This window comes from Tenrec ecaudatus, chromosome 6 (genome assembly GCF_050624435.1).
Source record: "Tenrec ecaudatus isolate mTenEca1 chromosome 6, mTenEca1.hap1, whole genome shotgun sequence".
Classification (NCBI taxonomy): Eukaryota; Metazoa; Chordata; class Mammalia; order Afrosoricida; family Tenrecidae; genus Tenrec; species Tenrec ecaudatus.
In genome coordinates this window covers 19,213,402-19,229,345 of record NC_134535.1, presented here as the reverse complement: position 1 = coordinate 19,229,345, position 15,944 = coordinate 19,213,402, and the positions used below count along the sequence as shown (strand labels likewise).

General features: G+C 41.5%; 1 protein-coding gene across 6 annotated transcripts in view; it reads left to right on the top strand.

The window, feature by feature from the left end:
• Positions 1-15,944, top strand: part of RIC8B (RIC8 guanine nucleotide exchange factor B) — a 161,620-nt gene that overhangs the window by 33,602 nt on the left and 112,074 nt on the right. For all 6 annotated transcript variants that reach the window (XR_012784875.1, XR_012784874.1, XR_012784873.1 and 3 more), the window contains exon 3: positions 5,586-6,194. Coding sequence is in view for 3 of the 6 variants with exons in the window: in XM_075551038.1 (XP_075407153.1) it covers positions 5,586-6,194 (609 nt within the window). In the remaining 3 variants the exon portion in view is untranslated. The remainder of the gene's footprint in view (positions 1-5,585; positions 6,195-15,944) is intronic.

Genomic DNA, 15,944 nt, shown 5'->3' with positions numbered 1-15,944 from the left:
CAAGCATGTATGTACTAGTCATCAAGCATGTATGGCCTGTCTTGGAGAGGAAAAAAAAGGAAGAAAAACAACCCATCTTGACCATATCCTCCTCCTCATTACTGTTCTATTTTTAAACTTTCCATATAGCCAGTGTCTTAAAAGGCGTGCTTTCCTCTCTCCATTTTCTTACCTCCTAAGTTTTCATCAGCAGTGGCCTTATTGCCTTTATGAAGGTCTTTGGTAGCTACGGTTGCTAAATCCAGAGATCTCTGGCAATCCCTGTCCTACTTACTCAGTGATCAACATTTGTAAGTTGACTATTCCCCTCCAAAAATATTCTCTTATCTAGCCTTCCAAGATACAAGATTGTATGTCTCCTTGCTTTTCTGGCTGATTTCTCCCAATCTTTTTTTAATCATTTTATCAGGGGCTCATACAACTCTTATCACAATCCTTACATAAACATCAATTGTGTAAAGCACATTTGTACATTCGTTGCGCTCATCATTCTCAAAACATTTGCTCTCCACTTAAGCCCCTGGCATCAGCTCCTCATTTCCCCCCTCCCTCCCAACCCCCCTCCCTCAGGAACCCTTGATAATTTATAAATTATTATTTTGTCATCTCCCAATCTTGTGAACTGGCTCTTCTTCCCAAATTCTCAATATTGACATTTTTCAAGGCTCTCACTTAGTGAGTGTCCTTACTCTCTGTATAAAGTCAAGTCAAAACGTAATGCTTTAAAAAAATCATAGAATGCTTTATACTACAAAACATTTCAAAATGTGAAGCTATAACTTCTTGATATATCCACCATCTAGGTCTGTGCAGCCCTGAAGAAGGTGTTTCCAGATCTTTACTCCTTCTCCCAAAGAATTCTATGTTCTTTAATTTACACAATGTCAAAACTGCCTTTTTAGCATCCTCAAGATAATCAAATCATGTTACTTTAAACTATACTTTGCATTTAGGTAACAAAAAGAAGTCTGAAGAGGCAGGGTCAGGACTGTAGAGTAGATGGGATAAAGCAGTGGTTCTCAACCCTCCTCAGGCTGCGACCTTTCCTACAGTTCCTCATGTGGTGACCACCCCCCAACCATAAAATTCTTTTCATTGCTACTTCATCACTGTCATTTTGTTACTGTTATGAATCAGGCGACCCCTGTGAAAGGGTACTTCAACCCCCCAAAGGAGTCATGACCCACAGGTTGAGAACCGCTGAGATAAAGTTTCCCATTAATTTTTCATAGGACAGTTCTTACAACCCTCCAAGAATGAGCAAGCACATTATTGTGATAGGAAAAAAAATTCCTCAGTGCAACTTTTCTGGCCTTTTTCTCACCCATGCAAGTTTTCAGTTTTTTCAAACATCCTATTAATAGGCCCCCATAACCATCTTGGACCATTCGAGAGAAATCTACTCAAGATTATACCTTTGGAATCCCGAAAGCAGCCACCATAACCTGTACTGGCCTCTATGTCTTGAATTGACTGGCTCAACAAATCCCCTTGGAAGCCTTCTGAAGGTGCCCTAATGAGACTAAGACAAATATATACTTTAGACAACTTGTCTGCAGCCATCCAGTGACCGTAGAGTCAGGCTTAAGCACATTTTGTGTGGAATAAAACCCTGCATGTATAGCTGACTTTTCTCTAACTGACCCCCTCCATCCCTATAACTGGAAGTGCCCTTGCTAATGTAGAAAGTATGGCCCATATGCCTGCTTAGGGCTCCAGCCAAATACATTCAGATTCCGGTTCGGCTTTCTTATAGGCATCGCAAGCAATGTGTCCATATTCTAAAAGCTTCAAAGCTCTCCACTGCCAGTTATCCCCATTTCAGTTAGGGACGCTATAGTGCTTAAACCTGACCTCTCCCTCTCCCCATAAACAATAAATCCTCAAGTCCTGTCGATTTTCCTTCTGAAATACTTACCAGCTTCACTCACTTCTCTTTGCTCTCCAGTGCTACCATTCTGGTTGAAGCTGCTTTCTACCTCTCCCATTCATTCTTCACAGAGCAGCCAACGTGATCTTTAAAATGTTTTAATTGGGTTAGAATTCTCCTCTGCTCAAACTCCTTTAGTGACTTTGCTCAGCATGTAAACTAAAGTCTAATCTCCTAATCCTAACCTAGGCACCCTCCCCCTCTAGTCCCTCCTCACCCTTCCCTTTCACCACACAGCACTCTGGAACATCACTCACACTGGTTCCCAGAACCCGGGAAACACAAGGCTCTGCTTGCAGTGTTCTTTCTTCTACTCTTTCACAACTTCAGGACGTAACAAATTTTACTCTCTCTCAAGTTATTCTCTAACACTGTCCTTTCTAACATTTAATCATGGGGTTTTTGTGTGTGTACGTGTGTGTATTTGCTTGTTCATTTGTGTATTATCTCTCCATTAGACTTTATCTTTGGCACACCAGTATATCTGTTGTGTGCACCCCTGTGCACCTATCCTTTGGCACGGAGCCTTGAATGTAGTAAGCACTAGGATATCTTTGAAATGACTGAATGGAAATTGAGCTGTGTATTTCACAGCTATTAACTTAGATCCTTAGTACCTTTTCCCCTGAATTGGTTCATTTCCCCCATCCCCCAAAGGTTGTATTACATGTCAGATTTGTACTACCATTAGCTCAGTGCTTCTCACCAGGGAGCAGTTTTGCTCCCTAGAAGACTTGAAGAGTTTGGAGTGTCTTCACTAGGTAGGTCGGGGTATTAACAGTATCCAGCAGGTGGAGACCAGGGATGCCACTGAACATCAGCCTGCACAGGACAGCGTGCCACAACAGAATTAACCCGCCTGAAATGTTCCTAGTGCTGAGGTTGAGAAAGCCAGGCTTAGATCTATCCCAGTACTCCACAGATTGTGTTTCTTGTAATTCTTTCCCCCTAGATAAGAAGGTCCTTAAACATACCTTGTTCATCATATGTTTCTAGTGCCAAGGATGTTTCCTTGAATGTATTAAATGGAAACCGGGTGAATCCTTGATGGATGGGTGGGTGAATAAATAAATAAGTAAATGAATATAAAAACTAGCCATCACACAGCTAGGCCATGTTGACCTAATTCTGGTATTAGACATCAATAATAATAGTTGCTTAGTCATTGAGAAGAAATACGACATCTGCTACTTGTGGAATCATGGCACAAGAGGTTCTGTAGCAGGCCTTGATGGAGCTATATTTTAAAGAGACCGCGAGGCAGAAGTGGTTTAGGAATACAGTTTATTGTATTTTTTCAGTTAACAGTTCAGAGATGATTTACCAGGCCGGTGGGAAGCTGTGCTCCATGAATTCCTAGTTGCCAAGACATGCTTTGCCATCTGTGTCATTCCTTCTACAGACTGGGCTGTCGTGTGTAGTTCTAGGCTGCAGAATAGGGGCAGGACTGAGGAGGCTAGATGCCCACCATCTTAATGACCCACACCTGACAAAGGCATACATGTCTGTATCCCTTTCATTGGCAAGAGCTCAGTCACATGGTCATGGTTAATTGGGAGATATGATAGAGCTAGGCAGCTGCAGCCCTCTCCACAGATACACTATTATTTATGGAGAGAATGGATTTTGGTGGGCACCCATCGGTTTCCACCACATGCTTAGCAATTACTTTAAGCGTAGATAAAACATGTTTATGGAAATTCATGCTCTGTTTACTCTAGGATCTGAGAGTTTTACTACCTTGGTTTTATAGTTGAAGAAGACTTATCAGGAATGAAAATGAATAGTCTAAAACAAGAGTTCTTGAGTTGTTTATGATGAAGGACCAAGGCTTGTTGTTTTCTCCTAATTGAAAAATAATAGAATTTGCATATAATAGAAGTGAACCATTAATGAAAAGAAATAACCACATCTTTGGTGTCACAGCCAAGTCAAATTATCATCAGCATTTCTAAATGCACGCCCTCCATTTGTTGTACCTATGAGAGCACGGTTCAGTCACGATCACTATGAACGCACACCTATCTGAAGACAACACTTTTGAGTAATACATGTTTAGGATATGTTTCTAACAGCGTTGGCGCTCCAGGGGCATAGTGAATTGCATGTTGCGCTGCCAAGTGGTGCGTCCTTGGGAGAAAGGTACAGCTACCTGCTCACATAAAGATTCCCCTCCTCATAGGGTCAGCAGCAGCAGTCGGAATCCGCACTCTGGCCCTGCGCAGGCTCTAACACCCTTTATTGGATTGCTAGATCCTATGGGGGGGGGGGCGAACTAGCTAAAATGTTAAGCAAGACCTTTTCTTTCTGTATACAACTTGACTTTTATTTTTTAAAATTACCTAAGAGCATATGTGAATCCTGATAGATCATTTGAATGCTCGCGTAATCTTCATAGCATATTTTGCTTGGTTCATAGCTAAAGCCAAAGCTGATCCTAGGCTTACAGATGCATAGTAAAAAGCCTCCCATTCTGGATCTGGAAGAAAGTTACCTTAGAAGGTAGTTTGTCACAGTGCATGGTATAGATGAAGAAAGAGGCCTTTTGTAGTGACATCCTCAAGGTCACAGCTAATAAACGTGAGGTAGCTGTGGTATGGTCATTGTTGTGTAGGGTACATTACATTGGAGCCAGATTATCTGCATTGAGTCCTGGCCTCCCACTTTCTTAGCCTGATACCTTAGGCAGATACTTGGCTCCTAATCACCATCCTCCAATGGATCGAGGGTTCATGTTGGTTACCTCTCCAGCCCAAGATCACTGGCTATAATGTACTTACTACTTGTAGTAGCTTTTCTCATTTAAGGTGATGAGACCAGACACTGACATGCCACAGATGTCCTTGCCACCCTTGTGTACTTCAGCACAGAGAAGTCAAGAGATGAAGGGATTTAGGGTGCTGGACTTCAGCTCTGCCTGCCTTTCCGTGCTCTTCCAGGCAGTTTCTATCCTAGTCCCTTCCCCTCTAACCCAAGTGGTGTCAGTGCATTGTTAACCATTTGTCCGGTAGCTCTCAGGTCTGGACCAGCTGCCCCAGCATCAGCCGAGAGTTCATGAGGCAGGCATGGCTCTGGCCCCACCTAGACCTCCTGAATCAGAATCTCAGGGGGCGAAGTCCAGCAATCTGTGTTTTAATAAATCCGTTTGGGTTTAGCTGAAAAGACTGGTAGTTCAAACCCACCTACTGGCATCTTTGAAGACAGGCCTGGTGATCTGCTTCTAAAGGGCCACAGCCTTGAAACCCCAGGGGAGCAGTTCCATTCCGGGTTACCGTGATCAGAGTCTACTCTGGCAGCTAACAAAGGGAAAGAAGGACACTAAGTGGTCACTTGCAGTGCTGATGTTCTGAAGTTAAATAAATAAAATAAGCACCTTTGGACACTAAGTGGTCACTTGCAGTGCTGATGTTCTGAAGTTAAATAAATAAAATAAGCACCTTTGGACACTAAGTGGTCACTTGCAGTGCTGATGTTCTGAAGTTAAATAAATAAAATAAGCACCTTTGGACACTAAGTGGTCACTTGCAGTGCTGATGTTCTGAAGTTAAATAAATAAAATAAGCACCTTTCTAAAACTGCAATTAAATACACTGGTAGAGAACCATTCTGTTTTGCATAGTGTAATAATCTTTGCTTTCTCATTCGTGTTTTCCAGAAACTCTGTGAAGGCATATTTAAGATCCTTGTAAAGGACATCCCAACAACCTGCCAAGTGTCCTGCCTGGAAGTTCTCCGCATTCTCTCCAGAGACAAAAAGATTTTAGTTCCTGTAACGACCAAGGAAAATATGCAGATACTGCTGCGACTAGCCAAGCTAAATGAGTCGGATGAGTCTTTGGAGAAGGTGTCAGATTTCCCAGTTATTGTGGAGTCTTTAAAATGTCTGTGTAACATCGTATTCAACAGTCAGATGGCACAGCAGCTCAGTCTGGAACTTAACCTTGCTGCAAAGCTCTGTAACCTTTTGAGAAAGTGCAAGGACCGCAAGTACATCAGTGACATTAAGTGCTTTGATTTGCGCTTGCTCTTCCTCCTGTCACTTTTGCACACCGACATCAGGTCTCAGTTGCGCTACGAGCTCCAGGGACTCCCGCTGCTAACCCAGGTCTTGGAAAGTGCCTTTAGCATCAAGTGGACCGATGAGTATGAATCGGCCGTAGACCACCCTGGACCTCCTCTCTCACCTCAGGAGACAGACTGTGCCATCGAGGCCCTCAAAGCTCTCTTCAATGTGACCGTAGACAGTTGGAAGGTCCATAAAGAGGTAAGGGTGAGGAGCATGCTCTTCATGTGGCTGGAGTTTAATTGCTCGGGGGCATCCATAGAACTGCCTGTAAGAGAGGAGCGCCAGTCTGGGGGAGGGAAAAGGCAGTGTCCTGTGGCCCGAGACACATTGCTTAACTGTTTATGAGTGGTCTTGTTCCATTTGCAAGACATCAGAAAGATAGGGTGAAGGTGGAACACTGTTTTGTAAGATGCCAAATAAGGTGTGTTTCTGAGCTTTTTATCTCTTGCATTTTTTAACAGAATCAAGGTTTAAATGGTACGCTCTAAAGGAAAACAAAATATGAGCTTCATAAAGTTACAGGTAGTTTCACTGACTGCCATCTTAAAACGAAAGCTAAATGAAACCAACTGAAGTAAATCAGAACAGAAATGCTGTGTGTGTCACTTGTCCTCCTGTCCCAAGGGTGTCATGGTTGTAGGGTGTATGACTACACCTAGACATCTTTGCACGTACACAGTCTTAGAACACAAGCATAATTATGCCAGCATGTGGCAGTTCTGTCACACCACGTGACTGATTTCTAGACTAAGGTCTTTCTGTGGCCTGGACCTCCCGACAACCCTAGCGAGGCAGATTAGATAACTTAGACTTGAGAGCCCATAAAAGCTATATGGTAACGGGCATCTTGGTTTAAGAACGTCAGCAACGTTAAAGAAAGTAGATATAAACTCATTCCTTTAAAAATCTTAACCTTTCACATCTACTTTCCCTTTAGCCTTAACCAACTATTGAAATTCAGCCCCTTCCTTTTAAAAAACATAAAGATAGTGGAAGGTGAATTATGAGAATGACGAGTGCAACGAATGTATAAGGGTGCTTTGCTCAATTGATGTATGTACGGATTGTGATAAGAGCCTTATGAGCCCCAATAAAAAGATTTAAAAAAAAAACATAAAGAAAGAAAGATTCTGGTACCAGAGCAAATGACTTTTTCCCCCTGACAGTTGACTATAGAAAGTATGCTATCATTTTGCTCCGTTCATTTGAAACAGTTCTCACCCATGAATAGAGATCTGTTTTGCCAGCAGCCTCCTCTGAAAGGGTTATCTTGGTGTGCTGTGACAGTGGGAGTATGCAGGCATCTGAGTTTTCAAGTGCAAATTGGTCTGTATTTTAAAACCAAGTACTTGAAGATCTGTTGTAGATGACTGCAGCATGGTCAGTTTTTCCTAGGATTTGACAGGAAAAGATGGAGAAAGCCTACATGCTACATTTATGCTTTGAAGCCAAATATTTGGAAGTATTTATGCTGATTTGGTACCTCCTTGGTTTTCTTTTGTTTTGAACACTACTCTGATGTTTTAAGTTCCCCGTGTAGTTGCAGGAGTGCCTTTGAGTCTGTCAGAGTGCCATGTGGGAGCCTGTTATTTCAACTGTGCTCCTATTAGTAGCTCCCTCTGTAGAGATTTCCTGACAGAAAGGGCTTCCAAGTCATTGGCTGCATAACAACGTTTTGTGGGATAACATATAAAATCTATCAGTTCATTGAGAATTCAATGTGTGAATTGTGTGTTTCAGTTATCAATAAAAGTAGGGCTGGCAGACATTTAGGAACTGTTGAAGAGACGTATCTCCATCTGGTGTCACAGAGTCTTCTCAACAAGATAGGTGATAAAGGATTTGCTTTGGAGCAGGCATCTTAGATCCTAGTGCCCGTTGCAGCAAGTGACAGATCAGGTGATACCACATTTACAAAGTGCATAAGTGACTGGGCTGCAATGGAAGTTTCCAGAAACTTGAGCGGTATGGCCAACTCACTTGTGAAAGAGTGCCTTCATGAGTTCCCAAATTTAAATTTTAGCAGACATTCATTTGTTCATTTATCCATTCAAGGTTAGTGCATTCCATGAGGAAAACCTGGGTTCGATTCCCAGCTGGTGAACCTTATGTGCAATCACCACTTGCTTGTCAGTGCAGGCTTGCATGTTGCTGTGATGCTGAACAGGTCTCAACAGAACTTTCAGACTAAGACAGACTAGTTATCTGCTTCTGAAAATCAGCAAGTGGAAACCCTATAGATCACAGTGGTCCAGTTCTCCATACAGGATTGACATGGAACCAGGAACATTTCGTTTCATTATTCATGGAGTCACTGTGAGTTAGGGACTGACTTAAAGACAGCTAACAACAGTAGCTTTGTGGCCATAGTACAAGCAGTAGGTAAAGTCTCAAGAAATTTCAGTTTTGTAGGTGAGACAGAGAATAATTACATCATCCAAATTGTTATCAGTACCGGTAATAGGAGAGAAACTGCAATGATTGAGAATACTTAGTGTGCTCAGAAAAGACCTGAAGGTGTTTCTTCTGAGTTCTGGAGACTTGGGGAGACATGCAGGGATGAGCTTTCCTAGGAAATTGAGCTGTGTGTGAAAAGACAGAAACCAGAGCACAGATCCCTTTTAGGTAACAGTACCTACATCCTAAGAGCAGGAAGAGTTGTAATTGTTGTGCAGAGATCCATGCGAAGAAGACTCTACTATGTGGATTTCAATTTTCTGGACTGTCTGATGAAAAGACGTGTTAGTTTAGCAAGCACCCCAAAAACTGTATTATAAAACACCAACTGACATAAAACTATATGGACAATTTACTGTACAGAAAAATCAAACTTTCAGAATAACCAATGTTATTTTTCCTTAGGAAAATACTTCATGATGATTCTAAAACATGTAGGGAGAAAGCATGCACGCAGTAAGAAAATTACCTGTAAACCACTACTATTCACGTTTTGATGGGTGTCTTTTTAACAGTTCTAAATGATTTCACATATTAACATGCTTCCTGAAGCCATAGGGTACAAGGGGTAGCATCTGGGCAGGGTCAGGTAAGAGAGTCAATCCATTTAAGAAGATTCAGTATCTATCCCAGGTTAAAACTTCTCAGCAAAATGGAATTGGAAGGGAAATTCCTCAATATAGTAAAAGGCATTTGTACTAAACCAGCCGTCAACATTACTCTCCACGGAGAGTGACTGCAAGCATTTTCCTTGAGAATAAGAACCAGGCAAGGATGCCCTTTTTTGTCAACCTTCTACTGGAAGCCATAGCTAGAAAAGGAAGCTAAGGGTATTCAAATGGTCAAGGAGGAAGTTAAACTATCCCATCTTCACAATTGAAGTCTACACATTAAAAACCCCAAAGATTCCACAAGAAAGCTACTGGAACTGTAGGAGATTTAGAAACTCAGCAGTGTACAAGATCAACATATAAAATCAATTGTGAGTATGAGCCCCCAGTAAAATGATTTAAATAAAAATCAATTGGATTCTTCTACTCTAACAAAGAGAACTTAGAAAAAGAAATTTAAAAAACAATACCAATGGCAATAGCTCCCACCCCCAAAAGCCAAATACTGAGGAATAAATCTACCCAGGTTGTAAAACATCTTATACCTAAAAACTACAGAACACACTGCAAAAAACCCAAAGAGAACTACATAAATGGTAAAGCATATCATGCTCACAGAAAGGTAGACTACACACTGAAAGTGGCATTACTACCCAAAGGGATCTATAGATATGATGCAAGACAGAAAAACCAGTCACTGACTGGATATGGAAAGGAAAGGCCCTGTGTTGGTGAGACCTTACTGAAAAACAGCAAGGTAGGAGATGTCACAGTGCCGGATTTCAGAACCTACCCGGTAGGTTCTGGTAGTCAGAATCGCTTGATACTGGTACAACGACAGAGGCATAGATGAGTGGAACAAACTTGAGATCCTAGATGTAAATCCATCCAACTAAGGACAACTGGTCTTCCACAAAAGACCAAAGTCCGTTAAGTGAGAAGAGACTGTCTCTTTAACAAGTAGTGCTCACAAAACTAGATGTCTATTTGTAGAAATATTAAACAGAACCTGTACCTTACCCTGTATATAAAAATGGACTCAAATTGGATCAAAGAAATAAATATAAAACTATAAAGATCATGGAAAGACAAATAGATACAATGCTAGTCGCCCTATCATATGGTATAAAAAGAATACCAAGCATAACTAAAAATTTACAAATAGCAATAGATTTACTAGATAAATGAGACCCCAAAATTAAACACTTATGCTCATCAAAAGACTCTTCCAAACAGAGAAAATGAGAATCTATAGGCTGGCGAAAATGTTTAGCAATGACATTTTGGACAAAGAACTAAGATCTAGAATTTATAGAAAAATTCAGTAATAAAAAAGTCAACCTATTTTTAAAATGGATTAAGAACATAAAGACATACTTCAGCAAAGAAGACATTCAGGAAAGCCAGCAAATACGGGAAGAAGTGCTTTCCATAACTAGGCTTTCGAGCCGAGGTTCTCAACCTTTCTGATGCCGGGACCCTTTAACAGAGTTCCTCATGTTGTGTTGACCCCCCCCCCCCAACCATAAAATCGTTTTTGTTGCTACTTCATTCGTGTCATTTTGCTACTGGTATGAATCGGGCGACCTCTGTGAAAGGGTCATTTGACCCCCAAAGGGGTCAAGACCCATAGGTTGAGAACCACTACTTTAGAGAGAACAAATCAAGACAACACTGAGATATCATCATAACTCCAGCAATAATAAGCCATGATTTAAAAAACAAACAGAAAACAGTAAACGCTGTCAAGGGTTAGCTTTGGAATTTTCATACATTGCTGGAGTGATTGATAAATGTACAACCACTTGGAGGATGCTATGGTCCTTCCTTAAAAAACTAAAAATATCATATGATCCAGCAATTCCACTACTAGGTATATAAATATATTCAAGAGAAAGAAAAATGTGTAGATAGATGCACACTCATATTCTTGTCATCGGTATTCTCAATAGAAAAAAAAAGATGGAAATAGTCTCAGTGCACATCAGTGAGTAAATAGATAAGCAGACTATGATACATATACATAATGGGTTACTATTCACCGTTACAAGGATGAAGCTGAAGCCACGAAACATCTCATGAGGCTGATGAGCTTGAAGGCCTTTACACTGAGTAAGTCAGTCACAGGACAAATATTGTATAAATCAGACACTATAAAAATTTGAGAATGCTACTATAACATTTTAAGAAAACACCAAAAATAGCATTCATTGATAGTTACCAAGGGTGGAAGAAGAAAAGAGAAAAAAAAATCATTAATGGAAGAGTTGTTAGGTGCCAATGTGTCCATTTCTGAGTGTCAGTATATCCGTCCCACCCCCCCGCCCCGGCCCACCCCACCCCACCCCACCCCACCCCGGCCCCTGCGCCATCCTCGCAATTGTTCCCATGCTTGAGTCCAATTTTGCGGCCACGGTGTCAATCCATTTCGTTGAAGGCCTTTCTTTTTTGTTGTGTTTTGCCCTATTATGTGTTCAAAGTATGTGAGACCAAGTCCCCAGCCTTGCCTCTACTCTAAGGAGCATTTTGCTAGTATTTCTTCCAAGACAGATTTGTCTGTTTTTTTGGCAGACCATGATACTTACAGTATTCACCAACACCATAGTTCAAATGCATCCATTTTCCATCGAGCTTCCATAGTCAGTGTCCAGTTTTCACATGCATACGAGGCAATTGAAAATACTGTGCCTCGGGTCAGGCGCACTTAGTTCTCAAAGTGACGTGCTTGTTTTCCAGTACTTCAGCAAGGTCTGTGTAGCACTGTACTGTGCACACGGTAGCAGATTTGCCCAGTGCAGCGCATCGTATGATCTCTTGACTGCTGCTCTCACGAGCATCTGTTGTCCATCCAAGCAAGATGGAATCCTTCACACCTTCCATCTTTTTTCAGTGTATCATGATATTAACTATTGGTCTAGTTGTGAGGATTTTGGTTTTCTTTGCACTGAGGTGTAATCCATATTGAAGGCTTTAATCTGTCAGCAAAGGCTTCAAGTCGTCCTCACTTTCAGCAAACAAGGTTGTGTCACATCTATGCATTGTAGGCCGTTAATAGCCTTCCTCCAGTCCTGATACACACTAGAAAGAAGACATGTACTAACTGTGGTGAAGGGAAAAGCAATATACAAGAAACGGGAAGTCAGCCTCAAATAAGGCAAAGAAGACCCTGGGAGGTACACGGAGTAAAAGAAGACCCTGGGAGGTACACGGAGTAAAAGAAGACCCTGGGAGGTACACGGAGTAAAAGAAGACAGTGGGAGGTACACGGAGTAAAAGAAGACCCTGGGAGGTACACGGAGTAAAAGAAGACCCTGGGAGGTACATGGAGTAAAAGAAGACAGTGGCCGATACTACATCTTTTATTGCCATCTACTTCAACTCAACTCACAGTGACCCAGGCCAACATTGCACAACAACCAGCTCCTGTGGGCTTCTGAGGCTTTAAAACTTCACTAGAGCAGAACGTTTCATCTTTTCCTTGAGGATCAGCTGGTGGGCATACAGTGGACAAAGGGGTGAGATTTTTTTTTAGCCATACCCAAAACCTTGAGGGATGAGTCACTGGACTTGACTGGAGACCACAGCCTCTGAGGACATTAGGCCGATTAGCACGGTCCACAAAGACAGTGTCTGACATCCTATTGGGTGGGTAGCAAAAGGAACTTTCCAAGCTTGCAAGTGGCCATCTAGGATGCAGCTTTTTATTCCTCATGCAGAGCAAAGGAGAGGGAAAAGCACCAAAGACTCAGGATAGAATTAGTTCAAAGGACTCATGGACTACACAAGCCGCAGCCTTTGCTAACCAGAGGCCACAAACCAGATGGTTCCCTGCTACCACTACCATCACCAACCCCTCTGATGAGGATCGCAGTGGAACGTCTTGGACACAGTAGGAGAAACATGTTGAATAAAATTCAAAATCATAAAGCAGGCCAGCTTTACTGGTCTGATGGAGACTGTGGCCCTTACATACCCTTGGAAACAGAACCCACCCTGAGGATCACATTTTGGCCAAACAATAGACAAACCTATAAAGTGCATAATACCTCCTGTGGAGAATTTGTGACCTAGAACTACCTTTCAAAACAGAAGGACATCATTTGTCCAAAAACAAAGCTTAGGAGGCAGGAAGGGCAATGGGAATAAAGGAACGAATGGAATAAGGGACCAAGGGACGGGGAGAAGTGTTATTAGATTGAAGGGATTCCAGCTAAGCTAACAAAAGAAAATGTACATAAATTGTGGAATGGGAAGCTAATGTGTCTTTGTCAGCTTTCACGTGATCTATGACCAGAAAAATCAAGAGAATGTAGCACATGTCACTGCCAAAATTGTTGATGGCCAAAGTTAAAGAAATAATAAAAAATAAACACTGTGAGAAGCTAAAATATATATAGGTATTTAATTGTGTTGAGTGAGCCATGTTCTCAAGTGGCAGGAGTTTGAGTGAAAGGAACAGCACCCTCTGTCTACATTTTAAAAGTTTTTATTATTTATGAATGTTTAATGGAATGTTGAGATCAGTCACATTTTTTTCCAGCTTAGTTCTGTGTACTACTGAATCCTACCGGTTGATTTTAGCTCTAGTCAAATGAGCCGTTCGTTCATTCTCTGGACATTTTTGGTTGGTTTTGTTCCCCCAAATCACCATCATGTATTATATACTGTACTAAAGTTTTACAAGCATTGTCTCATTTAATCCTCGTGACTGTCTTTGAGGGATAGATGAGAGAGAACTGAAGCTCAGCAAAACGACGTCACTTTCCCAGGCCCCACATTTAATAAGTGATAGAGCTGAGATTTCAACTGAGGTCATTTGGAATCCAAAGCCTCCGCCCCTACCCACTGTGGTTTTGTATTTTCTTGGTCACAGCTCCACAGTAGTCTGGCTTTTAACAGTCTTCCTAGGTATTTTAGGACTGCTTTTATTTACAGTTCACCAACAATAGCACATTAATGACTATGTTAGCTCGGGGTTAAATTCTTGTGTGTCTGATATCAGTAGATCAATACAAAGATCCCTTTCCATTCTCTGGGAAATGTAATTGGTCTTACTTCCAGATGTGCTCTTGGTGCCTCCCTCCCCCACCCCTGTTTCCTAAAGGTGGCAGTATGTTTAAAAGATGAGACAATTCCTTTAGCAGAACCTAAAGTCACGTTTAAAAAGTCATTGAAATTGTATGTCCTCCTGCTTTAACATTTTGCTGAATCTCTGTTGTTGATGGAGGAGAGCATGCTATGCGGGGACATTCCTTTCTGTAGTTGCATGCCCAGATATCAATGGAATATGTAATGGGAATAGCAGAAGAACTGACAGACGTGTTAGCACTGCAAGCAGAGGACAAACACCTGAGTAGACACAAGAAGCGTATTTGAGTGGGATAAAACCAGGAAAGCACACCGAAGTTCATTGGGAATGTGGCATTGTAACTGACACTCCCAAACAAACCAAACGCACTGCCGTCATGTCTCTTCTGATTCACAGGAAGGATGTGAACAGAGTAGAACTGCCCCTGTGAAAGTTTCCTGGACTGTAAATCTTTACAGGAGCAGAAAGCCTCATCTTTCTCCTGCAGAGTTCTGGTGGGTTTGAACTTCTGTTCTGGCCTATGGCAAGCAGCCGATACACAACCCCTTACGCCACTAGGGCTCCTAAAAGAAGTTAGTTCTGTGATTGTTTTTGAAGCTTTAGAGGACATTTGCAAAAAGTCTAGATTAACTAAATAAAAATAAAGCATCAAGCTGCATCTAAAGCTCACTACATTTTTTTTTTTCAGCAAACATTGGGTGCCCGGTGTGTGCCAGTTTCACCTTACATAAAATAGGTGCCAAGAGGAGACTGCATCACTGCCCTCAAGGAACTGGCATTCCTAATTGGCAAATCAGACCAGAAAAAAATAAGTACAGCTGTAATTATTGCATAATTTGATGCTCTCTATATTTCTGTATATTTGAGAACAAAAAATAATTTCCATGACAGTGCACAGCAGCTTCAAATGTCCTTTACTCGAGTTCTTTGGGATAAGTGTGCCTTTATTGTCATGGTCTTCCTACCAAGCAATGTACCTAAAACACAGAGTAGGTATTTGGTACATAATTGTTTAATGAAAAATCCAATGTGATATTATTACATATACAGTAGTAGTGTGTACTCCTGCCCCAAGTCAACAGGAAGGAAGAAAAATTTATAATGCATTTTAAACTTCACAGCAGTGAAGCCTAAAGCATTTCAGAAATTTAGTTAGGGCTGCAGGAGTCTAACCTGTTGGGAGTCAGCAGTACTGCAAGGCCGTGATGGCGGAAGTGGGCTGCACTGTGGCCTGCTAACCAAAAGAGCAGCGGTTGGAACCCATCAACCCCTCCACTGGGAAAAGAGGAGATGACTGCTCCCGTAAATATTTACAACCTAGGAACCCCTGCATGGGGTCTGTGTAAGTCAGAACCAACTCCAGGGCAGTGGCTTTGGTACCTCCCTTTGTAAATTCACCTTTAAAATATTTATTACTTTCAGCCAAGATCTTGTTAGATGCAAAAAATACAGAGGTAAAATATATAGTTTTTGTAAAAATTAGATTTTGGTGTACATACAGTTTAGGACAATAATTATGGTACAGGTAAGCAAACAAAAGTGGGATTTTCACAATTTGCAGAGTGTGAGGGGTGATGGGACAGATATTATAGGAGTAGAGTGTCATAAAGTTGTGAGGGTTGTAGAAATTGCGAAGAATTTCCTGACTGTTAAATCTCTCTGCTACTATTAGTGCATTTTGATTTCCATGATCACCACCAAGCCTGGTCCTTACCCTTCCTTGTCCTGGGGGACCTTTTTTTTGCTACTCAACCTTTGTAGATAGTTATTTCAGAGGACAGCATTGATACC